This window comes from Scyliorhinus torazame, chromosome 13 (assembly GCF_047496885.1).
Source record: "Scyliorhinus torazame isolate Kashiwa2021f chromosome 13, sScyTor2.1, whole genome shotgun sequence".
NCBI classification, from domain to species: domain Eukaryota; kingdom Metazoa; phylum Chordata; class Chondrichthyes; order Carcharhiniformes; family Scyliorhinidae; genus Scyliorhinus; species Scyliorhinus torazame.
Window position 1 is genome coordinate 118,605,507 of NC_092719.1, and position 24,809 is coordinate 118,630,315.

At 49.0% G+C, this 24,809-nt stretch overlaps 1 protein-coding gene across 4 annotated transcripts in view; it reads right to left on the bottom strand.

The window, feature by feature from the left end:
- grip2b (glutamate receptor interacting protein 2b) overlaps window positions 1–24,809 on the bottom strand; it is a 324,567-nt gene that overhangs the window by 22,592 nt on the left and 277,166 nt on the right. For all 4 annotated transcript variants that reach the window (XM_072472104.1, XM_072472105.1, XM_072472103.1 and 1 more), the window contains one exon: window positions 2,682–2,793. In XM_072472104.1, the coding sequence (XP_072328205.1) occupies window positions 2,682–2,793 (112 nt within the window). The remainder of the gene's footprint in view (window positions 1–2,681; window positions 2,794–24,809) is intronic.

The window sequence follows — 24,809 nt, forward strand, 5'->3', positions numbered from 1 at the left end:
GGCTGGGGGTGGGGGTGGGGGGGGGGGTGGGGGGGGGGGGGGGGGGTGATTTCCAGGCTGATAACCAACCTGTTCCACCACAGTATGAATACACCTTCTGTGGCCGTCAAGTCCCGGAGTGGAACCTGAACCTCCTGCCTAGAGGCAGGGATGCTACAGCTGTGTCACAAGACACCCCCAGGAGTGAGCTACAGGCTGAAATCTCACCAAGTGGTTCAGATGGTTTATTTATAGGATATTGGAGACCCTGAAGCGAGTTCTAGACTGGAACCCCCCATCCCTCACTGCTCCTGGGGGAGATGGTGGCCAAGTGGTAGTGTCACATGTTCGAACCCCGCCACGGCAGCTGATAAAATCTGGAATCAAAATCTAATCTGCCATCGATTGTCTTAAACACCCATCTGGTTCACTAATGTCCATTCAGGAAGGAAATCTGCTGTCCTTACCTGGTCTGGCCTACATGTGATTCCAGATCCACAGCAATGTGGTTGACTCTTAACTGACCCTCCCAAAATGGCCTAAAAATCCATTCAATTCCAGGGCAATTAGGGATGGGAAACAAATTTCCATCTTGCCAGTCACACCCGCATCCTCTGATGGAATAAATTAAATTACCATCACCTCTATCTTGTGCTTGAGCTGTGCCTAGACCAACCTACCACTTAGGAATTCCACTCGTGCGAAGGGGATTAAAGGATATTGGGATCAGGCTATTCAGTTGGACGGTCAGCTATGATCATAATGAATGGTGGAGCAGGCTCGAAGGGCCGAATGGCCTCCACCTATGTTCCTATGTTTCTATTTTGTATTGAAGATTTGACCATGTGGGCAGCCACTCTGTCTCCCTGGTACAAATCCCAGCAGCTCACCCCCTCAATGCAGCTGCTCACCCAATTAGTTTGTCCATCTCAAGCGATCTCTTTCACTCCATTGCCCAATCCTTTTTCTTCTCTATGATCATCATGGAGACCAAGACCAATCCAAAGATCCTCCTCTCTGGCAGGTAAAGGATCTTCCCTTCAGCCCTCTCCACCCTCTCCCCCCACCATTGTTCAGATCCTCCATTTCACTTCTAACACCAAAAATGAGTTTCATCATTTCCACCCATGAATTGTCTTGTTTGACCTTGAGCTCCGAACACCATCAGTCAGAAAGACCACCTAATCCTAGTCCCGTGTCATCACCTGCTTCCACCAAGAGTCATCTGGGCGACAAACAAGAAAAGTAAAGTGATTGGCCAAATTTTAAAAAGACATTGGGAGAAAATGGTCCAGCTTTCGGTTTGATTTGTACTCGCGAAACACAGAAGAAGCAAAAGGCGAGGAGTGGGGAGGGGAAGTGAAGTGGTTGGAAGGTGGGGGAGCTTCAATCCCTCTGGCACCTTCCAGACTAAATTTCTAAAACTCTTCCTTCAGGTTTCAGCTGCCCCAGTTCTACCCGAGACAAACTTCAATTCACCCAGATCACCACAGCCTGTATCCCATCTTGTATGAGGCAGTGGGATACAGCTAAACCATACGTATCTTTACAATGGTAAATATAAAGGCTTAATTTCTATCTATCAGCTTTAGCTTAGTGGGTCTTGGCGCGTCTCACAATCAGAATATCGGGAGTTCAAATCCCACTCACAGGGACCAGCAGCCAAAACCGAGGCTAAATATTTCAGTGCGATGTCAGTGCTTCTATCATGTTAAGGGATGGGAAAATGCTTTGGAGATCCAGATCAGCTTTGATATGACTGAATGTTGCAACAAGTTTGAGGGGTGAAATGGTCCTGTTCCTGCTGAAAGAGTGCTGGCTTCCTGAGAGGAGCAGAGGAGTTCTCCCTGGTGTACTGGCCAATATTTAAGCCTGAACAAAAATCACTGGCACAGATTAGCTAACCTTTAATCTCAGTTGTGCGTGTGGGAGCTTGCTGCAAGCAAATTGGCCCCCATGTTTCTCGACATGGCCACAGCAACTACACTTCAAACCTATTTTGCCTTTAGTGTTGGGTGGGGTGACTGGGTTATGGGGATAGGGGGGAGGTGTTGACCTTGGGTAGGGTGCTCTTTCCAAGAGCCCGCTGCAGACTCGATGGGCCGAATGGCCTCCTTCTGCACTGTAAATTCTATGATTTAATTGGCAGTGAAATGCTTTTGGGTGCCCCGAGGTTATGAAAGGTGCTAAATAAATGCAAGTCTTTTCCTTCAGTTCCCAGCAGTTTGAACCTATTCACACCCGTCATCACAATGCAGCGAGGGTCAGCAGTGAAAGGGGAGGGTGGGGGCTACACAGGCCCATTGCTCCCAGGATTCTGGATACAGGCACTTCACTTTAACCCCAGTATTGTTACACCCTCATCTGAGTAAGTCGGCCTCAGTTCACAATCTTTCTGCCTCTCCATTTTACCCCCTGCCCTTAGCGCTATGCTGGCAATGGTCTCACTCCGGTATCGGGCATGCAAGCTCATTCCTTGAGTGAGAGCCTGCCCTCACCCACAAGCCACATCAATCCCCCCGCCACAGGTCTACAATACCACCCGTTGCCAAGTGAGCTTGCCCAAAAAAACCACCCAACCCCCCTCCAATCAAAGAGGTAACCCAATTGGGGGAAGGATGAAGACTCACCCTGGCCGAGGCCTTCAAATGAGAAGTCACGACCTCACTGAAGTAGAACAACAATGACAAGAGTAAAGTTACCTCAATTTCTCTTAACAGTTCCGATTGTCCACATGTTTCTAAATCTTCCAGAGCCTGAGACCAAAAATTGTCTTCCTGGTCTTGTTCGGGTCCGTTGTGGTTGCTAAGGTATCTGTTTAACGTACGAACCAAAGTGTCAGTATCTTCAACTCTAAGCCTTCAGCAGCATGGGGCAAAGATCACGCTTCTCTTACTGTCTGAACTGAACCGCAACTGAGGAGCCAGTGGGTGGCTGGAGGGGGAGGGGGAGGGGAGGGGGAGGGGAGGGGGGGGGGGGAGGTGGGAGAGGGGCGTAACACCGCCAATCTTCACTTGGGAAACACTGAGAGGGGAATTGACAAGGGAAAGGGGAGGGGAAAAGAGTGAGGGAAACACAGCTCCATCAGATTCTGGAGACAGGCACATGCAGTGCAGGCAAAGGTGAGGCCTTTCAGCGGGGAGAGAGCCACTCGGGAAACAAAACAGGAGCAGCAAAAGAGATCGGCCAGAAAGAAAAAGAAATCATGAGGAAATGGTTGAGGCTTTCGAGTGACACACAGAAGCAAAAGAGAAGGAATGGGGAGGGGAGCGGGGAGGGGGAGGTGGTGGAGGGAGCCGGGTGCCTCCCAGACGCACAGTTAAGAAGGCTGATGGGAAAGATGCTCAGAGCTGAGACACAGACAACCTGGGAAGAGAAAAAGAACAAAGACAATGTGACAGACAACAGGGCGAAGGGAGGGAGGAACAATGATGAGAGTAAAGAAACTGTGAGTTAGCACGTTCACACATATCAACACATGCACACACAGTGACCTAAAGGTGGGGAGCAATAAACTCTACAAGATGTGTGGTCAGTAATGAGCTCCCTATATGGGTCAGAAGGGGGAGGGTGGGGAGGAGATTACACAACGTAGGAGGGTGAGTGCCTGGTGAGAGAAGTCTGTGTCAAGATGATTCATTATTACCCTCTTTAATATTTAAACAGCAGAGGCACTCAGTTTTCCCTCTTCAAGCTTTACAACTCTTCAGTACTTTGGAGTTTTCTGTCCTGCCTCCTCCTCAATGCTTTTAAAACACTTTGTTTCCCTTACTCCCTCTCTCCATCCTCCTTCTCAGTTGTGAACAAACCAAAGTTTCCTATTTCAAGAAAACAAATCACGCACAAAATTCTGCAATTTTACTTTTAAAAGACCGAGTTCTGTGTGCTCTCTAACCCACCCAACTCCCCCACGCTTGATTCTCATGTCAATATTAGTTCCTGATGGGAATCCTTTGGACTCGAGATGTGATTCCAGCTTCCCCATCATCGACACACTCTACTTTCCTTGGAACCATCGGGACCTTGGCCCTCCTTCCCCACAGCCCCCACCTGTGGGGCCTGCCTCTTTAAAGAGAACAATTGCGAACAATTCTCCCGGTGAGTTCTTCAACCGCAGAGATCAGAAGGCTCGAAGCTTCCATCCCACAGCCTTTACTGATTGGCCAGCAATAGAGGGTGGAACGATTGCTATCGGTGACTCTCTGGGTTAAGGAGGGATAAATGAGCAACGTGAGCTGTGAAGTCTTCTCGACCACACTCACAGTCACGTCTCAACGTGAAGTGGATCTGTTACTGAGTCACATCACAGAGAAGGAAATCAGCAGGATTTTTTGTTGTTGCGGTGGAATGAAGGGGGGACACGTAAGACCATAGAATTAGGCCACTCGACCCATCGAGTCTGCTCCGCCATTCAATCATGGCTGCTATTTTTCTCATCCCCATTCTCCTTCTCCCCATAACCCCTGATCCCCTTATTAATCAAGAACCTATCTATCTCTGTCTTAATGACACTCAGTGATTTGGCTTCCACAGCCTTCTGCCTCCACCTCTGGCACCTTTTTTTCCCACAGGGTTTAAGATGTAGGGTTCAGAGGTTCAGATCCCACTGGTCTGTGGAACATCATCATCTGTCATCACAATCCACAACCCGGATTCAAAACACTGCAAAAAAGTCATCAGCTTCATCCTTTTCTCAGAGCAATGTCACCTCACCGCATCCCACAGCAAAAAGTCTCAACTAACTTACACTGCCATTGTCTTCACTCTTCGAATGATTTGCATCCTCCACATATGGGTTCGCTCTAACCTGACTGTTTCTAGCTAAACCTGATTGTTATTAGCACACAATATAAAATGCCACAGTAAAATGGGAGGTGCGATATATGGTCTCCTGCTCCCACATACTGCCACCCCCTAATATTGTACCAGTTCAATTTTACCTCAAAACTCAACTGTGACTTAGGACCAATTGCCTATTGAATTCTCTCATCGGGCTTGATGGGATGAGCTGGTGATATGAGGAAGCTGCATATCATTTGAAGAATGTGGAGGATCGCACGGGGTGGGTAAACACTCTGTTAGTAAACATCCTGCACACATTGTGGGAAGATAGCAACAGAAGGCAAAATCAGTGACAGGGTACCACGATAGCAGTGACTGGGACAGATGTGCTCTTTGGTACCAAGTGCAGACAGGAACGCTCAGTGAATATGTGAGGATTACTTCATGTGGCACTGTTACGCGATAATTAGTTCCCCATAAAGAGGTATCTAGGGAGCAGGCTATAAGATGCCTATAAGTTGGGTCAGGACTGACCTTTCCTCGGTGTTATGTATCTGGGAATACATTCTTGCTGCTTCTGCGTCACGTTATGTGTCATGATGCCAGCAGAGTGTTTGCGTGGGCTTTGAACATATCACCACCTTGATTGTCTGAGCAACACCCTTAATAAACCTCTCATCATGTTTTACAAGAATCCAGAGAGTGGGCACTTCCATACCTTTTCTCTTTGCGGCAACAAAGAAATATAACAGGAGAAAAAAATTGGTGATGAGGATGAGGCAGAAAAATCGCTGGGGAAAACATTTTTGTAGGGGAAATGTGGGATGGCCTGGAAGCAATGGAAGATGCTTGGGACTGGACTCGCACACACACAAGTGTCAGGCGAAGCACTGCTGCTGATGTGATGAATTACTAAATCTTTTCAACAACAGCGAGTAAGGAGATGGACAGTCATAGAAAACTTGCTTGCATTGAAGTGAGCATGGTCTGGGCTGCAAGGATCGTGCAAAATGACATGGGCTGCAGGGAACAGGGATTTTGAATCTGCCGACTCTGCGCGGATCACAATTCGGGTGAAAAGCCGAAATGCTCAGGCAAATAGGGGAAAGATTTCCTAGTTGCTTGTTCAAGGGATTGTTTGTGCCACAGTTTTCAACACTGTCGGAAGGGAGGAAGTGTAGACCCTAAGAGCTGGAATACAAAAGTGGTAGGAAAACCAGCCACCATGAACATATTTGATGAGGATTATGAAACATGGAATTAATATGAATTGTTTTTAATAACTAACCGGGGACTTAAAGGTCACCACATTTCTCAGCTCAGTTGGCCATAAAGTGTTTATGCTGCTGCAGAATCTTGTTCGCCCAACAAAACCAGGAGACAAGTCCTTCAGTGAATTAATAAAAATCTTAGAGGGACATTTCTCTGCTAAACCGTTCCTGATCACAGAAAGGTTCCCATCCCACCACCATGGTCAGGAAGAAGGTGAAACCATTTTACTGTTTATCGCTTTTTTAAGAAGTTTAGCTAAGTATTGTGAATTTGGTGCAACACTTGATGATACTCTTCAAGACAGGCTGATTTGTGGATTATGTAGTGAAGCTATTCAGAGGAAGCTGCTTACTGAAAGTGATTTAACTCTGAAAGCTGCTGTGGAAGTTGCCACATCTATGGAGCTTACTATGAGAGAAGCTTCACAGATAGGGGCTGGAGCAAAGATCCACAATATAGATGCCACAAGGAACAGAGCTGCAAAGGTGCAACCATGTCACCATTGTACACTGGTTGGACACTCAGTGGAGCAATGCTGGAGTAAATCGAGTACGAGCAAATGGTAAGAAGGGTCATATTGCCAAGGCATTTTGGGCTCAGCAAACTTCTCTTACACCAAGAAGTAGCAAGAAGAACACAAGTATCTACAAATTAGTGGATGAAGCTCATGAAACCGAGCTCCTGCAAGAGCTAAAGCTGGGTGTCTTGTCAATCAGGGAGATAAAAAGGGTTTTGGGCACATCCAAAAGTTGAAGGTCAGGAAATTAAAATGGAAGTGGATACAGGTGCAGCAATAACGCTAATACCTGAGACAATTTATTATCAAAAGCTGAAGCCTCTGCAATTAAGACTGTCAAATGTGGTCCTAAGGATGTGCACTGAAGAGATTGTATCATTAAATTATGTGAAAGTAGAAGCAGATTGGCAGACAGCAAAGTTGCCTCTTCATGTTGTCCATGGAAACTTTCCTGCTCTATTTGGCAGAGCATGGTTGGCTAAGATCAGGCTTAACTGGCAAACAGTCAATCAATTAGTGGATTCAAAGAGTAACTTGAAAGGCGTATGAGAACATGTTCGGAGATTCACTAGGCTCTATGACGGGAGTTGAGCTACACCTAAAAATCAAGCCAGACAGCACACCCAAATGTCTCAAAGCTAGACCTATACCATATGCCATCAAGCCTAAAGTTGAAGAAGAACAGAAAGATTAGTAAAGATGGGAGTCATTGATACTGTTACTATATGTGATTGGGTGACACCAATTGTTCCAGTATTAAAATGGGATAGCTCAGTGAGAATGTGTAGAGATTTTAAAACTACTATTAACTCAGTTTCACGTGTAGCTCATTATCCACTGCTGCTAATTGAAGACTTGTTTGCTGGACTTTCTGGAGAACAGAAATTAGTAAAATTGATCTTTCATAAGTAAATGTGCAGATGAATGTGGCTACCGAATCACAGCCACCACTCACCATCGTAACTCACAAAGGTCTGTTTCATTATCGAAGACTTCCTTTTGGAATAACATCTCCACCTGCTTTTTTTCAAAGATCCATGGATCAAATTCTAAGTGGGTTGAATGGAGTGCAATGTTATTTAGATGATATACCTATCACCGGTTCAATGGAACAGGAACATTTGGAGACTTTAGAAGCTACCCTGAGGCGGTTACAGAGATACAACATGAGAGTTAAAAAGGAAAAGTGTGACTTTTTCAAGTCATCTATAAAATACCTAGGTCATATTATTGACAAACATGGTTTATAAAACAAATCAAAGAAAATTGCAGCAATCTTAGAAGCACCATGTCCTCAAAATGTGACACAAGTAAGGTCATTTTTAGGATTGATCAATTATCATACTAAAAGTGTGCTGAATTGAAGCCTTACACACTTTGCTATGTATAAATCAGGCATGGCATTGGTCAGAAGAATGTGAAAATGCAAACAATGAAGTGAAAGAAACTTTACTGAAATCAGAACTGTTGGTTCATTATGATCCAAAATGAAGTTGCAATTAGCTTGCGATTCCTCACCCTATGGGGTTGGTGCAGTCATCTTGTACATTACGCCTTCAGGAAAGAAAAGATCGATAGCATTTGCTTCAGGCACTTTTACTAGAGCAGAAATGAATTACGCTCAACTGGAAAAAGAAGCTTAGAGCATCATTTTCGGTGGGTGTCATTTTCCTCTTTGGCGGATCATCGTAGATTGCAAAGATGGTCATTGATATCGTTGGCACACATTTACGATATCCAGTATCGCAAGTCAGAGCAACATGCAAATGCTGATGCTTTGTCACGATTGCCATTACAAGTCAAGCATGATCCAGAACAAAATGTTGTCAAACTTTTGTATTTCTCCCTCGTGGATAGCGTACCTGTGACTTCATCTCAAGTTCAAAGATGCACAAGAACCAATCCAGTGATGGGGAAGGTGATGGACTTAGTCCAAAAAGGAACTCTATCAGACGTTCATAGGGAAAATCCAGACCTGAAGCCCTACATCATATGAAGATTTGAGTTGCTGGTACAGAATGGGGCTCCGTTGTGGCTAATCCATGTGATTATTCCTCCGTGCTGACATAGTAGAATCTTTGACCAACTGCATAAGGGACATTCTGGTGTGGTGTGGATGAAGGAACTGGCATGCAGTTATTTTTGGTGACCAGGATTCAATACTCAAATTGAAGAGAAAGTTGGGCAATGCCAATCTTGAGCAATCTAAGGAACACGGCACCATTACAACGATTACATCGCGGGATGACCGACTCACCATGGCAGAGAATACACACTCATTGCACTGGTCCACTGGAGGGTCACATGTTCTTGGTGATTGTGGATGCCCCCTCGAAATGACCAGAAGCCGCGATAATGAAGTCAACGATGACTGAACAGACCATTGAGAAACTAGACAAAATGTTCACAAGATTTGGAACACGGGAGCAGATTGTCAGGGATAATGGGGCACAGTTTACTTTGAGGGAGTTGAGAACTACTTGAAAGGGAACGGTATACACCATATAAAGTCAGCTCCATATCATGCAGCATCAAATTGATTGGCTGAACATTTTGAGCAATCATTCAAGAATTCTATCAAAGCCTCGAAGGACCAGGGGACGTTATCAAGAAAAGTAAACAAATTCCTAATATCTTGCTGGAATACTGTACATGCTACCATGTAAAGTTCACCAGCAATGCTGTTGTTCAAGAATAAACTACAAACACAGTTTAATTTGTTAACTCCACCTGATACTTTAGAGATTGTCAAACGACAGCAACAAGCACAAATTGCTCGGAGGGAAAAAATCTCTAAAAAGCGAATACACAACCAGGGAGAAAGCGTGTTAGCTAGGAGTTACACCACCAACGAGAAATGGGTATGAGCTATGATCGTAGTGAAGACAGATCCAATACCATACACCGTACAGACGGATGATGGAAGAGTTTGGTGACGTCATGCTAATCTGATCAGTTACTTGCTGCAGGAAGTCAGTTTGCAGAAACTTCTCAAGAGGTTCTACCTTTAGAAGATCTGGAGCGCTATACTTTGGAACAGAGACCAGAGACGGTGACGAGTTCAGATTTTGTTTCTGAAGGCTTTTCAATGTCTATAGTGACAGATATTTAAATAACTACTCAAGACGTAAGATCTACAAAAAGCACACTTCTGAGGTTGCAAATAGTCGAGTTCAAAATCGTCAAATTCTTTTATATTGGAAAAATATTTTATTGAGGATTTATATATTTACACATCAAACACAACCACACAACAAAGCTAGCCAACAGGGCTGCAAGTAATCAAACCAGCTAAATAACTAACATCCCACCATTCTCGCCTCCCGCTCTCCCGCTCCCCTACCTCCCTATTTTAACCCCACTCGCCCCACTGCTGACATCTTAACTGTTCTCAAAGAAGTCGATGAACTGCCACCTCCGGCAAACTCCTCCACAGACCCTCTCAAGTTAAATTTTATCTTCTCCAGCCTAAGAAACTCAGCCATGGTCATTCATCCACACTCCTGGTTTTGGTGGCCCCGAATCCCTCCATTCTAATAAGATCTGTCTCCAGGACTACCAGGGAAGCAAAGGCCAGGATATCAACCTCTCTCACCCCCTGGAATCCCGGGTCTTCTGACACTCCAAAGATCTCCACTTCTGGACTCGGGACCACCTTCACCTGTAAGACCTCTGACATAACGTCAGCAAACCCCTGCCATAATCCCCCAAGGTTCGGACAGAGTCAAAGCATGTGGACATGATTCATGGGCCCACCCGCACGCCACCCACACCTGTCTTCCACCCCTTCAAAAAACCTGCTCATAGGGCAGCAAGGTGGCGCAGTGGGTTAGCCCTGCTGCCTCACGGCGCCGAAGTTCCAGGTTCAACCCCCGGCCTTGGGTCACTGTCTGTGTGGAGTTTGCACATTCTCCCCATGTTTGCGTGGGTTTCGCCCCCACAACCCAAAGATGTGCAGGCTAGGTGGATTGGCCACCCTAAATTGCCCCTTAATTGGAAAAAAATGAATTGGGTACTCTAAATTTATACAAAAAAAGGAAAAAATAACCTGCTCATTCTGGTCACCATCCTATGTGCCCTGTGGACCACCTTGAACTGTATAAGGCCTTGTACACGGCGAGGATGCATTCAACCTCCTCAAAGCCTCCTCCCACACCCCAGCCTCCACCTCTTTCCCCAACTCTTCCTCCCACTTACGCTTCACTGCCCCGATCGGGGCTCCCTCCCAATCCATCAACTTCTTGTAAATTTCTGACACTCCCTCACCTACCCGTTTTTGACACCACCTTGTCCTACAGGCCCTGGGGAAAGGATGGTAACTGCATCCGGACAAAACCTCTCATCTGTAAATACCGGAACCCATTCCCGGCGGACAACTCAAATTCCTCCACCAGCCCCTCCAAGCCCGAGAAGCTGCCCCCAATAAATAGATTCCCAAACCGCTCAATCCCCGCCCATTTCCGCCCCTGAAAACCTGCAGATCGGTGCCCAAACTGACATACCCTCCAGCCTCAGATGCTGCTGCCACTGCCCCCACGCCCTCAGTGCCACCACCACTACCGGGCATGTGGAGTACCTGGCCAGCGAGAACGGTAAAAGCGCCCTCAACAGTGCCCTCAAACTCGAGTCCTTGCCAGAGGCTGCCTCCATCCGCTCCCACACCAACCCCTCCCCCACCACCCACTTCCAAAACATTGCTATATTTGCCACCCAGTAGTAATTTAACAAATTTGGAAGAACTAACCCGCACCCCCCTCGGCCCTCTCCAGCAGCACCTTCTTCACCCACGGAGCCTTACCAGCCCAGACAAACCCCAAAATCAGTGCATTCACCCTCTTAAAAATAACCTTAGGGGTAAAGATCAGGAAATCGTGGAACACAAACAAGAACCTTGGGAGAATCGCCATCTTCACCGTTTGCACCCGTTCCGCCAGTGGGAGTACATCCCACCTCCTAAAATCCTCCTCCTTCTGATCCACCAACTAAGTCAGATTCAGCTTGTGCAGCTGCTCCCACCCCCATGCCACCTGAATGCCCAAATACCGAACGCTCGCCCCCATTACTCTAAACGACAACCACCCCAGCCTCTTCTCCTGCCCCCTCGCTTGAATCAGAAAAACCTCGCTCTTCCCCATATTCAATTTATATCTTGAGAACCGTCCGAATTCCTCCAAAATACTCATAATTCCCCCAATATCTTCCAATGGGTTTGACATATAAAGCAGTAAATCGTCCACATATAATGAGACCATATGCTCCACCCCATCCCCTCACTGTCCACTGCCAGTCCCTTGACGCTCTCAGCGTCATTGCCAATGGTTCTATAGCCAAGGCAAAGAGCAATGGGGAGAGTGGACATCCTTGCCCCGTCCCCTGATGCAGCCTGAAATATTCCGAACTCACCCTGTTCATTCGCACACTCGCTACCGGTGCCGGGTACAACAGCCGGACCCAATCCACAAACCCCTGCCCAAACCCAAACCGCCCCTGAACCTCCCACAGATAGTCCCACTGCACCCGATCAAAGGCATTCTCCGCATCCATGGCTGCCACCACCTCCAAAATTCGTTCTTCTGGGAGCATCATTGTAACATTTAATAGCGGCCTGATATTAGATGACAAATGCCTCCCCTTAACGAACCCTGTCTGGTCCTTTCCGATCACCCCTGGCACACAGTCCTCAATCCTTGAGGCCAAGATCTTGGCCAACTTAGTGTCTACATTTAACAGCGAAATTGACCTAGGATCCACACTGCCCTGGATCCTTGTCCCTCTTTAAGATTAAGGAGATCGAGGCCTGCGATAACATTGTGGGGAGCACCCCCTGCTCCCTCACCTCAGTAAATGCCCTTACCAGCAGGGGCTCCATGTCCCCTGAAAACCTTTTATAAAATTCCACCGGGAGCCCATCCGGGCATCGCCCCATACCCTCCACCAGCCCAATGTGGGCACCCTATCCCTCCACCAGGGCCTCCTCCACCCGAGGGAACTCCAACCCCTCCAAAAAACGCCTCATTCTCTCCAATCCAGCCAGGGAATTCCGACTCCTACAGTCTCTTATAAAAATCCCCAAACACCCCATTCACCCCCACCGGTTCCAAGACCGTGTTTCCCCTCCCTATCCTTCACCTTTCCAGTCTCCCTAAACATTCACCAACACCACCGGCATCCCCTCCAAATTCCCACTCACCATACGAACCTCCCCCCAGAGTCTGCCACCATGCTCCCCACTTCAAAAGCAACCGATTATTTATCAAGACCGCCACCCCCCCATCCTTAAATCCAATCCCGAGTGAAGTACCTGCTCTACCCACCCTTTCTTGAGCCTAGTTTGATCCCCAATCTTCAGGTGCGTTTCCTGTAAGAATGCCACATCCGCCTTTAAGCCCCTCAGATGCGCAAACATGCAAGCCCTCTTGACCGACCCATTCAGCCCTCTCATGTTCCATGTGATCAGCCTGGTCAGGGGATACCCTGCCCCCCCCCATCCCCGCTGATCAGCCATATTCCCTCCTGGGCCAGCCTCCAGCCCACGTCCCACACCCCCTCAGGCCCGCCCTCAGATGTCCACCGTCATCGACCCTCTTCATACCACATTTCAAAAGCCCCTCCCCTGTCAGCAGTCACCCCCCTCCCCCCCACAAAACAACAATCCTAACCCCCATCAACACTATAACCACCTGCTCACCCTCCACTACTCGTCCGTGAACTAGCCCGCCCAGCGAGCCTGGCAGCCCCTGCCCATGGCACCTAGCACCCTACCCCCCACTGATTGCCCTCCCCCCTCTCAAAAACTCTCCTGGTGCAAACAACATCAACATTCAAAGACCAAAAAACAAAAGAACAACCCCCTAACCCCCACAGAAGAGCAAAGGACAATGGTACCCAGAAAAAAGAGAACAACTCCCCCAAAATTCAATGTCCTCACTCTCCTGCCAGTCCATTGTCCCTCAAAAACTCCATCACTTCCTCCGGCGTCCCAAAATAATATTCTCGGCCATTACAGGTCACCCAGAGGCGAGCCCAGTACAGCATCCCAAACTTCACCACCTTCTTAAAGAGGGCAGCCTTCACTTTGTTAAAGCCCAGCTCCCCATCCAGGTCCTGGTATACTCGAAGTTCACTGCCCTCCCAGGTACATCGCCTCGTCTGCCCAGCCCACATCAGGATCCACTCCTTGTCCAGAAACCGGTGCAACCGCATCATCATTGCCCTCGCCGGCTCATTACCCTGTGGCATCCTCATCAGCGCCCTATGCGCCCGGTCTACCTCCAGGGGCCATTCGAAGACCCCCTCTCCCAGCAACTTCTCGAACATCTTGGCCACATAGGAGCCAACGTCCGCTCCTTCAATGCGCTCTGGCAACCTCATGATCCTCAGGTTCTGTCTCCGGGAGCGGTTCTCCAGATCCTCCACCTTCTCCTGAAGCCGCTTCTGGATATCATGCATCACCCCCATCTCGGCCGCCAACGAAACAAGCTGCTCCTCAAGCTCCCCCGCCGTCTCCTCCACCATATGGATAGCCTGGCTATGAGACTCCAATCTCAACTCTATGCGGTCGATCCCTGCCTGAAGTGGATCCACCATCCTTGCCAGGTCTTCCAGAGACTCCTTCCTCAGTTGGGTGAACTTTTCATTCAAGAAGTCCACCAGCTGTTCCATAGACCACTGAGATGATCGGGCCGGTCCCTTACCCTCCGCCATCTTCAGCTGTGTCGCACGAAATGTTCCTCGCTCCGACAGCTCCCTTCGCCTAAAACCACTCCTGGTCCACAAATCTATCTACCAGACTAATGCACTCTTCCTCCACCACTCCTGCACGTTCTACATTGAAAAAGTCCACCTGTTAACTGGGGAAAGGGTCCAAAAACACCGCCACAATCAAGAGCTACCAAATGTGCGACCACTCACACCATGGCCGCCACAAGAAGTCCCCCAAGAATGTCAAATTCTAACAAAAAGGAATAGACATTCACCACAGAGACTATCTTATTGAATTCTATAAAAGTATAGAAATAACATATCAGGGAGTCTGTTGTATAAATGTTAATTGTTGTCATTGCAATAGTGAAGTAAAGGGCAAGGGGTGAGGGGTGTTATGTATCTGGGAATACATTCCTTCTGGTCCTCAACATCATAGAATTTACAGTGCAGAAGGAGGCCATTTGGCCAATCGAGACCCACTGGCCCTTGGAAAGAGCACCCCACTTAAGCTCGTGCCGCCACCCTATCCCCGTAACCCAGTAACCCCACCTAACCTCTTTGGACACCAAGGGCAATTTAGCATGGCCAATCCACCTAACCTGCACATCTTTGGACAGTGGGAGGAAACCGGAGCACCTGGAGGAAACAGACGCAGACACGGGGAGAACGGTCCTGTGTCACGTGATGTGTAGTGATGTCAGCAGAGTGCGCGGGCTTTGGGCAGAATGTCATTTTGATTGTATTGAGCAATACCCTTAATAAACCTCTCATCGTGTTTTACAAGAATCCAGAGTGTGGACACCTCCATTTCTTTTCTCTTTGCGGCAACAAAGAAATATAACGTCAGATAAGGCAGCAATGCTTCAGGCTGTACCTTACAATCAAATCAGACAGCCACTGGTTTTCTTTGGCTCATTGAACCATACAAACACATTGCTTGTGGAAACTTCCAGAAAAAGTTTTGTGTCATAAAAGATTAAGGATCTTCTGGAGTGGATCGGACCAGTAATGAAGCATGTCCAACTTTCCTTCCAATAAATTGAATGGAGGAGGATCAGATGGCTCCTGTCAGTGGTGTACAACACTTTAGCACACCCGGTTTTTGTCTCCACCCAGAAACTAAGAACAAATATTTACCCCTTGGAAACTACAAGCTGGTCTACGTGAGAAACAAACTTCCAAGTTATGCAATGTTGGATTAAATGGGAGGGAGGGAGGGCAGTGCACATTTCTTGGCTCCAACAAAATTAACTGAAGGCACTTTTGGTGGGAAATGTGGATGGAGAATGGAATGGAGGTCATGTCGGATTGGAGAGCGGATGGTTCACTTGCCTTGAACAAGCAAGTTTCTAACTCCTGTTTCCCCCTTCATCCCCAAAACACCGCCAATGCTACAAACACTCCGAGGAAAGCTTCTCAGAGTAACAACGTGCTGGTTTTTTCATATAATTCCTGGGCACTGAGTAAGGTTGAACCTGAGGAAACATCAAAGCCATCTGCAGAAACCAATGGACATTTTGTCGTTCTCTCCAATTGCCCAAATGATGAGACCGTACCAACATCTTGAATAGACACTTGTTCGGACAGAACTTGATCAAAAAAGAAGACACGTTGTCAAAGTTTTTCGTCTTGCACTCAGCAGGGCAGATGTAAGACGATGATAGCCAGTGCGACATGAAGGGCTGTAGTCTCGCTCCGTGCTGTAAAAACTCTATTACTCTATGAATACCAAATCTCAAAAGGTACAACAATTCATAGAGCATGAGAAAAGTGCGTTGATTGGTTGGCAAGTAGACTTGGATTGGCAGGGGCGTTGCCATAGGAAATGCACCAGGGAACAGATATCCCTCAAGCTTTTGTTTCAGTTCAAACCAGACAAGTCAGTTCTGATTGGTCGAGGTGTTGCCATGGGGAATGCACCAGGGAACTGTTGTCCCCCAAACTTTTCTTTTGTGGAAAAAGGTGGAATTCCTGGACATATTCTTCATATTTGCAAAGGACAAGGCCCTGTGTATGAATATATGTTGCTTCTAGCAGCTTAGGTGGGCCACGCTGCAAGCCTAACAATTAGTTGTTAGTGTAATTCTTAGCACAATCTGTTTTGTTTAGCAAGTGTTGTTCAATCACAGAACCACATCTAACGTTGACAAAATGTTCTTAGTTTTACAAGCACGGGCTGGTTGGGAACGGTCTATATCCTGTCTGTGGCCAATAGTCAAAGTGATGGGACTTCCGGTAGCGGCTATGAAGAAGTAGGTCGCACATTTGATGGCTCCCGCTCGGGTCGGACCTTTGGACCTTTTCCCCCGATTTTTTGTCGGATTTGATTCGGAAAATTGATGGTTGATGCAATTGTGAAGAGGAATCCTGCATCAGTGCATGGAGAGGCGGACCAGAAGTGCTTGCAAAGGAAAAAATAGGCGAACAGAGAAGGCTTGGGCTGAGGCTGCAGCGGGAGAAAGCATGGCGGATGACCGGAGTCCTGGCTTGTCGACACAGCGGTCAACGGAGCAGCTGATGCAGTTCATTCAGCAGGGCTTCGCCAAGCAGAAACAGGAATGCTTGGACCCGATTAAGGATTCGATTGCGCGGCTGGAACTTAGACTGGATGCTCAGGATCGGGCGATTCAGAAAGGGGAGAAGGCACTGACTGAGCAGGAGGAGCACCAAGCTGCAGTGGAGTTGGAGGTGGGGATGCTGAGAGACCAACGGAAAAGGCTCCAGGAGAAGGTGGAGGACCTAGAGAATAGGTCCTGTTGGCAGAACTTGAGAATCGTTGGTTTCCCGGAGGGATCCGAAGGAACGGACGCAGGGGCATGCATAGCGGCTATGTTTGAGAAGCTAATGGGGGAGGGGACCCTTGGAGGTGGACAGGGCTCACAGAGCGCTAGCGAGGAAGCCGCATGCGAGGAAGCCCCCCCCCCACCCCCGAGGGCAATGGTGGTGAGATTCCACAGGTACCTGGACAAGGTGTGTATCTTACGGGGAGTCAGGCAGACACAGCTGTAAATGGGAGAATAACATCCTGCGTATATACCAGGATCTGAGTGCGGACGTGGCCAGGAGAAGAACAGGGTTCAACCAGATAAAGTCGAGCCTTTTCAAGAAGAAGGTGAAGTTTGGACTGCTGTATCCGGCCCGTCTTTTGGTCACTTATGAGGAGCGCGAGGAAGCGATGGACTTCGCTAGAAGGAAAGGGCTGGCAGCAGACTGAGGTCTTTGAACTTTGCTGCAGCGCTCAGATTAAAAAAGTTTTTTGTTTTTGGACGTTATCTGCAATGCCTTCTGTATTGATTTGGGGCCTGCTGCAGAGCTGTGCGAGTTAAAGTTTGCATTTGCACTGATGGGGGATGGAGATGTGAATGTTAGATCTTGGATCTTCTTTTTGATTTTCTTTGTGTTTCTTTCGGACAATTGGGTTGGGATTGTTTTCCTTTTACATATGTGTGTCCAAGCCGGGGGGCGGGGGGGGACAATAAGTGGGAAAATGTCTGGCGCCATGGTTCGAGACCACCAAGTTAGCTGGGCGGGCTAGCTCACGGAAGCGCAGTGGGGGGTGGGCAGATGTTATGCCTGTTGAAGGGGGTGGTTTGCATAGTGCTGTTACTGGGAGGGGGAGGGGGGGAAATGTTCTGCTGACTGGGAGGGACTTTTGCTGTGGGACAAAAAGGTGGTCGGGGACATAGGCTGCCTGGGGGCGGGCCTGCAGATGTGTGGGGCACGGGCTAGAGACTGGCCCAAGAAAGGTGATGGCTGATCGGCAAAAAGGGGGCGAGAAGCCCCCCAACCAGGCTGATCACATGGAACGTAAGAGGGCTAAATGGGCTGGTTCAGAGGGCATGCGTGTTCGCGCATTTGAGGGGACTGAAGGCAGACATGACAATGTTACAGGATACGCACCTTAGAGTAACTGACCAGACTAGACTAGGGAAGGGACAGGTCAGACAGGTTTTCCACTTGGGGTTGGACTCTAAGACTAGAGGGGTCGCGATCTTGATTAACAAGCAAGTGTCATTCGAAGCGGGAAGAATAGTTGCGGACGTAGGGGGTCGGTGCATTATGGTTAGTGGGAAGCTGGAAGGGCTGCCGGTGGTGCTCGTGAATGTGTACGCGCCAAATTGCGATGATGTGGAGCTCATAAGGAGGATGTTGGGGAAGATCCCGGACCTGGATTCGCATAAGTTGGTCATGGGGGAGGGGGGGACTTCAACACAGTCATTGACCCAGGGCTAGACCGGTCAAGCTCAAGGACAGGCAGGGTGCCAGCAATGGCAAAGGAGCTAAAGGGGTTTATGGACCAGATGTGGGGGGTGGACCCATGGAGATTTGGGCAGCCGAGAGTGAAGGAGTTTTCCTTCTACTCACACGTGCATAAAGTGTACTCCCGGGTTGACTTTTTTATCCTGAACAGGGCTTTACTGACGGGGTAGTGGACACTTGAGCATTCAGCGATCACGATCTCGGATCATGCCCCACACTGGGTTCACCTACAGGTGAACAAGGAGGGTGGCCAACAGCCCATTGCCTGCTGCTCCCGGCTCTCTGCGGCTGCATGGAAGCTCCTCACCACCATTGGCGGAGGCGACCGTCAATCAGGGGCGGGGGGGGCGATCGGGAGAGGGGACGAGACCACGCTTTTCCCATTGGCTGCTTCTCTCCCAGCCACTCCGCGGTCGTGCCCATTAGCGACGGCCAACTATACGGAGAATCCGATTGGTCGGTGCCGCTGTCACTCATTAAAGTCAGGGGGGGAGGGAATGGGGAGGGGAGGGGGAGGGAATGGGGAGGGGAGGGGGAGGGAATGGGGGAGGGAGGGGGAGTGAATGGGGGAGGGGAGGGGGAGGGAATGGGGAGAGGAGGGGGCGGGAATAGGGGCAGGAATGAGGGAGGGGAGGGGCAGGGAATGGGGGACGGGAGGTGGAGGGGAGGGGGAGGGAATGGGGAGTGAAGGGGAGGGGGAGGGAATGGGAGGGGGAGGGAATGGGGGAGGGAGGGGCAGGGAATGGGGGAGGGGATGGGGAGGGGGAGGGAATGGGCAGGGGAGGGGGAGGGAATGTGGGAGGCGAGGGGGAGGGAATGGGGAGAGGAGGGGGGGCAAATATAGAGAAAAATAAAAATTTTTAAAAATAAAAAGGAGGGTGGCCAACACCCGCACTGGAGGCTGGATGTTGGACTTTTAGCGGATGAGGTGTGGTGTGGGTGGCTGAGGAAATGTATCCTGAACTATCTGGAAGTTAACGACACAGGGGAAGTCTCAGCTGCAATGGTCTGGGAGGCATTGAAGGCGATGGTTAGAGGGGAGCTGATCTCGATACGGGCCCACAGGGAGAAGGTAGACAGAGCAGAGACGGATCGACTGATAAGGGAAATACTACAGGTCGACAGGAGTTATGCGGAGACTCCAGAGGTTGGGCTTTTAAGGGAACGACGGAGGCTAAAGGCGGAGTTTGGCTTGTTAACTACAGGGAAGGCGGTGGAGCAACTGAGGAAGGCGAGGGGGGTGATTTATGAATATGGAGAGAAGGCCACAGAATGCTTGCGCAGCAGCTCAGAAAGAGGGAGGCAGCCAGGGAGATTGGGAAAGTAAGGGACAGGGATGGGAACCTGGTAGGAGATTCAGCAGGGGCTAATAAGGTGTTCAAGGAGTAATACAGCAGGCTGTATGAGTCGGGACTCCCAGCTGGGCCGGAGGGAATGAGGCAATTCTTAGGGGGGCTGAGGTTCCCGAAGGTGGACGAAGGGTTGGTAGAAGGGCTGGGGGAGAAATAGCAGATGGGCAGAAGGCCATGCAGTCAGGTAAAGCCCCGGGACCAGACGGGTACCCAGTGGGGTTTTATAAAAAGTTCTCTGGGATACGGGTCGCTGCTGATGAGGACATTTAATGAGGCAAGGCAGAGAGGGGGGCTTCTCCCGATGTTACAGGCCACTATCTCATTGATCCTGAAGTGGGATAAGGGCCCGGAGCTATGCGGGTCCTACAGACTGATCTCCCTACTAAATGTAGACGGCAAACTGTTGGCCAAAACCTTGTCCTCTAGGATTGAAGACTGCGTTCCGGGCGTGATTGGGGAGGACCAGACGGGATTCGTTCAGGGTATGCAGTTGGTGGCCAACGTAAGAAGGTTGCTGAATGGGATCATGATGCCCCCAGAGGGTAGGGACATGGAGGTAGTGGTCGCAATAGACGCAGAGAAGGCATTTGATCGGGTGGAATGGGAGAATCTGTGGGAGATACTGGGGTGGTTTGGATTTGGGCGGGGCTTCATCGACTGGGTCAGGCTGCTGTATCAGGCGCCCGCGGTGAGTGTACGGATGAACAGGCTGAATCGGGCTATTTTAGGCTGCACCAGGGGACGAGGCAGGGATGCCCCCCCTCCCCACTGCTGTTTGCGCTGGCCATAGAACTGCTGGCAATTGCATTGAGAGCCTCAAGGGGCTGGAAGGGGCGGAACCGGGGGGGTGGGGGGGGGTTGGAACACAGAGTCTCGCTGTACGCAGCCGACCTGCTCCTATATATTTTGGACCCACTAGAAGGGATGGAAGAAATTATGAGGATTCTGGGGGTATTTGGCCAGTTTTCAGGTTATAAATTGAACATGGGGAAAAGTGAGATGTTCGTGATCCAGGCAAGGGGGCAGGAGAGGCGGTTTGGGGAGTTGCCGTTAAGAGTGGTAGGGGGAAGCTTTCGGTACCTAGGCAGCCAGGTGACGTGGGAATGGGAACGGCTGCACAAATTAAATCTGGTCTGACTAGTAGACCAAATGAAGGAAGATTTCCAAAGGTGGTACATGCTCCCGCTATCATTGGCTGGGAGGGTACAGACATTGAAAATGACGGTCCTCCCAAGATTCCTGTTTACGTTTCAGTGTCTCCCCATCTTTATTCCACGGTCCTTCTTTAAACGGGTCAATAAGGTGATCTCTGGCTTTGTATGGGTGGGTAAGACCCCGCGAGTAAAAAGGGGTTGCTGGAGCGCAGCCGGGCTGGCGCTGCCGAAATTTAGTAATTATTATTGGGCGGCGAATATAGCCATGATTAGGAAGTGGGTGGTGGGGGAGGGTCGGTCTGGGAGCGAGTAGAGGCTGCATCATGCAAGGGCACTAGTTTGGGGGTGTTGGTAACGGCGCCTCCGCTGTTCCCTCTGGCAAGGTACTCCACCAGCCCCGTGCTGGTCGCGGCCCTGAGAGTCAGGGGGCAATGGACGAAACATGTGGGAGTAGAGAGAGCATCGGTCTGGTCTCCAATTTGCAATAATCACCGGTTTGCCCCGGGGAGGCTAGATGGAGGGTTCTGGAGGTGGCAGAGAGCAGGGATCGAGAGGATGGGAGATATGTTTATTGAGGGGAGCTTTCCCAGCCTGAGGGAGTTGGAGGAGAAATTTGAATTGACAGGAGGGAATGAGCTTTGGTACCTGCAGGCGCGGGACTTCCTATGCAGGCAGGTCTCAACCTTCCCGCTCCTACCGCCAAGGGGGATACAGGACAGGGTAGTTTCCAGAATGTGGGTGGGAGAAGGGAGCGTTTTGGACATTTACAAGGAACACATGGGGTCAGAGGAAACGGTGACTCGGGAGCTGAAACACAATTGGGAAGAGGAGTTAGTAGGAGAGAGATAGAGGACGGTCTCTGGGCGGATGCGTTGAATAGAGTCAACGCGTCCACAACATGTGCCAGGCTCAGCCTGATACAGTTTAAGGTCATTCATGGGTCCACATGACAGTGGCCCGGATGAGCAGGTTCTTTGGGGTAGAAGATAGGTGCGCAAGGTGTCCGGGAGGACCAGCGAACCATGTCCATATGTTCTGGACATGCCCGAAGCTTAGGGGGAATTCTGGCAGGGGTTTGCAGACGTCATGTCTAAGGTGTTAAAAACAAGGGTGGCACAGAGTCCAGAGGTGGCGATTTTCGGAGCGATGGAAGACCCGGGAATCCAGGAGGAGAAAGAGGCAGACGTTCTGGCCTTTGCCTCCCTGGTAGCCCGGAGACGGATATTATTAGCTTTGAGAGACTCAAAGCCCCCGAAGTTGGAGACCTGGCTAGCTTTCTCTGTCGGGAGAAAATCAAGTTCGCCCTGAGAGGGTCAATGTTAGGGTTCGTCCGGAGGTGGCAGCCGTTCATCGACTTCTTTGGGGAAAATGAACCGTCAGCAAAAGGGGGGGGGGGGTTTAGTTTAATTTAGAGTAGGGGGTTGGAAAAGGTGGGACCTGTGAGGGAGGAAGACAACTTTTGCACTATGTTTATATTTGTATGTACATTGTTTCTTCTGTTGTTGTTATTAAACCATAAATGCTTATTAAAAAAAAATAGTCAAAGTGACCTACATCTATGGTCTACATCCCTAGCATCGTACCGGCACTGAAATTCATACAAAACATTGCTCATCTGTGTGGTAGAAAGAATGTCTTTATGGCTTCACAACAGCATCCTGAGTGGCGAATACTATTCATGTACACCTATCTGATCTATGATTGGTTCTGCACAACATAAATTGGCCAAACGGTTGAGCGAGTGGCTGTGCTGAGCAAGTTTTCTACATACAGAATGAAGGATTCCTTCACCTTTGCGAAGACTACACACAATTTGCATATCAGTAACAAGGTTGAGTCCATGTGCTTGTTCACCATTGCTAGCCTATTCACTGATGTGCCACTCAAGGAAGCCATAGACATTTTTACCACGTCATTATATCATGGGGGTCTAGAAGCACTGCCGATGTCTGAATCTGTACTCATTGGACTTACGAACTTTGCAACTCGTTCAGTTAAGTTCAGCTTTAACGACGTTTTCTATATTTGAATCTGCAGCTGCATGTAAGAATTTCCTTGCAGACCTTAATGAGCCCATCCTGTTCTCACATTCACTTTGGAAATCTAACAGTTTAATTAACTCCGCTTCCTCGAAGCGCGAGTTACAAAATCTACCAGAGGATTCTCTCCTACCATCCACTGCAAGCTCACCTTCACTGGTCAGTATACACGTTGGTATTTCTACAGTTCCATGCGCTATAAGATTGGCCTCATCAACAACTTCATAAATAGGGGCCGAGACATCTTTTCACTGTGCAGCTTTATGCTGAAACAGGGTTCATCAAAGCTAGCCTGTGGATAATGACTACACGATCAGATCATTGCTTACAGTTTATGGTTCTGAGAAGTGCCCAGTCTACTTCAGACTACCCAGGAAGGGTAAGATATTTAAAATTTTGAGCAACAAATGAAGCAATCTGTTTCACGATGTTACTATGCAGTAGCGACATGAGAGGTAATTGCCACTAACAGGAAGCTGCTGTCAAGCCAAGTGGATGTTCTGCCTATCACACCAGTGAGTAATGCAGTATATGAATTTCAGTGCCTGTGTGATGCCAGATGTGTAGACCGCATGGAGGGGAGGAGGGGGGTAACTATTCCCTGCTGCAATCTCCATGGCAACACCTCTACCAATCAATCAGTGCGCTGTTCTCATGCAGTATAAATTGCTGATCCCTTTGTAATTTGGTATTCTTGTGATTCTGTCCTGATGAATGCAAGATGAAAAGCTTCTACAGCATGCAGCAATGCAATGAATGCTCCCTTCCTTCAGGCTGGTTCAGTAGGCTGTGGCCTCGTATGAGATGGAGTCCTCCTCTGCAATCCTGTCCACAATCCGGGGCCTGCCAGAACAGAATGATAATAAACCTGAGCAGCGAGGCCTCCAGCCATCACACCAGCATTTCCTGTGGAGTAGGGCTAGGATGGTGATGGATCTCCCGACCATCTTCCTGTACTACCTGCTTCTTGAGGCTGGCACAGTGGTAGTCAGGTGCCAGGAGGTTGTAATGATTGCAGCTGAGGTCTGTCCGTTAAGGGAGACGGGTGTGAATGAGGTTCCTTTCTTCCATTGAGGCCCCCAAATACCGTCATTTTAAGCACCATGGCCTAGAGCAAACAAACTATAGCTATGGTTCCTTTCTGTGTTGTTTTTCTGGCTGTCTTTTGTTTCAGATGAATTTATTCTTGGGATGTTTTGCAGGCCACAGCGAGTCCGGACCGAGTAGATTTAAGAAACTTGGTTTATTAACACACACTAGTATTTACAATATACACCAGGTTCCAGCCGGGTCTGAATCGGCAGTACCATTCCTGCCCAACTTTATAGAGAACTTAATTGTGGATGATTTAGAGTTCCCCGCCCCATTCGCAGGGGAGCTTGTATTCGGGGAGGCTCACGGGGAGATTGGTTGCTCCAACCCCGTAGGTCTCGTGTGGGTTATAAGATCCCTCATATCCAAATTCCAAAGATTCCTCCGACGACTGCGGAGTAGGAAGACTTCTGTGGCTCACAGTGTTGGATCGGCCGGTGTATAGCTGGACGGCGAACGCCGCTTCTGACAAGAACGCCGTGATGGATTCACTGTCGGAGCCTGCGTTTCCAAATCTGAGTCTGTATCGTTGATCTCTCTCATGTTGGCATCAGGATCCCCTTGGGGTAATGCTCTGGCCCCTTTGGACATCAGATTTGGCTTGAGAAGAACTTTATGAAGAATTGGTTGTCTGAAACTTATGTGGTCAAGCTGCCTT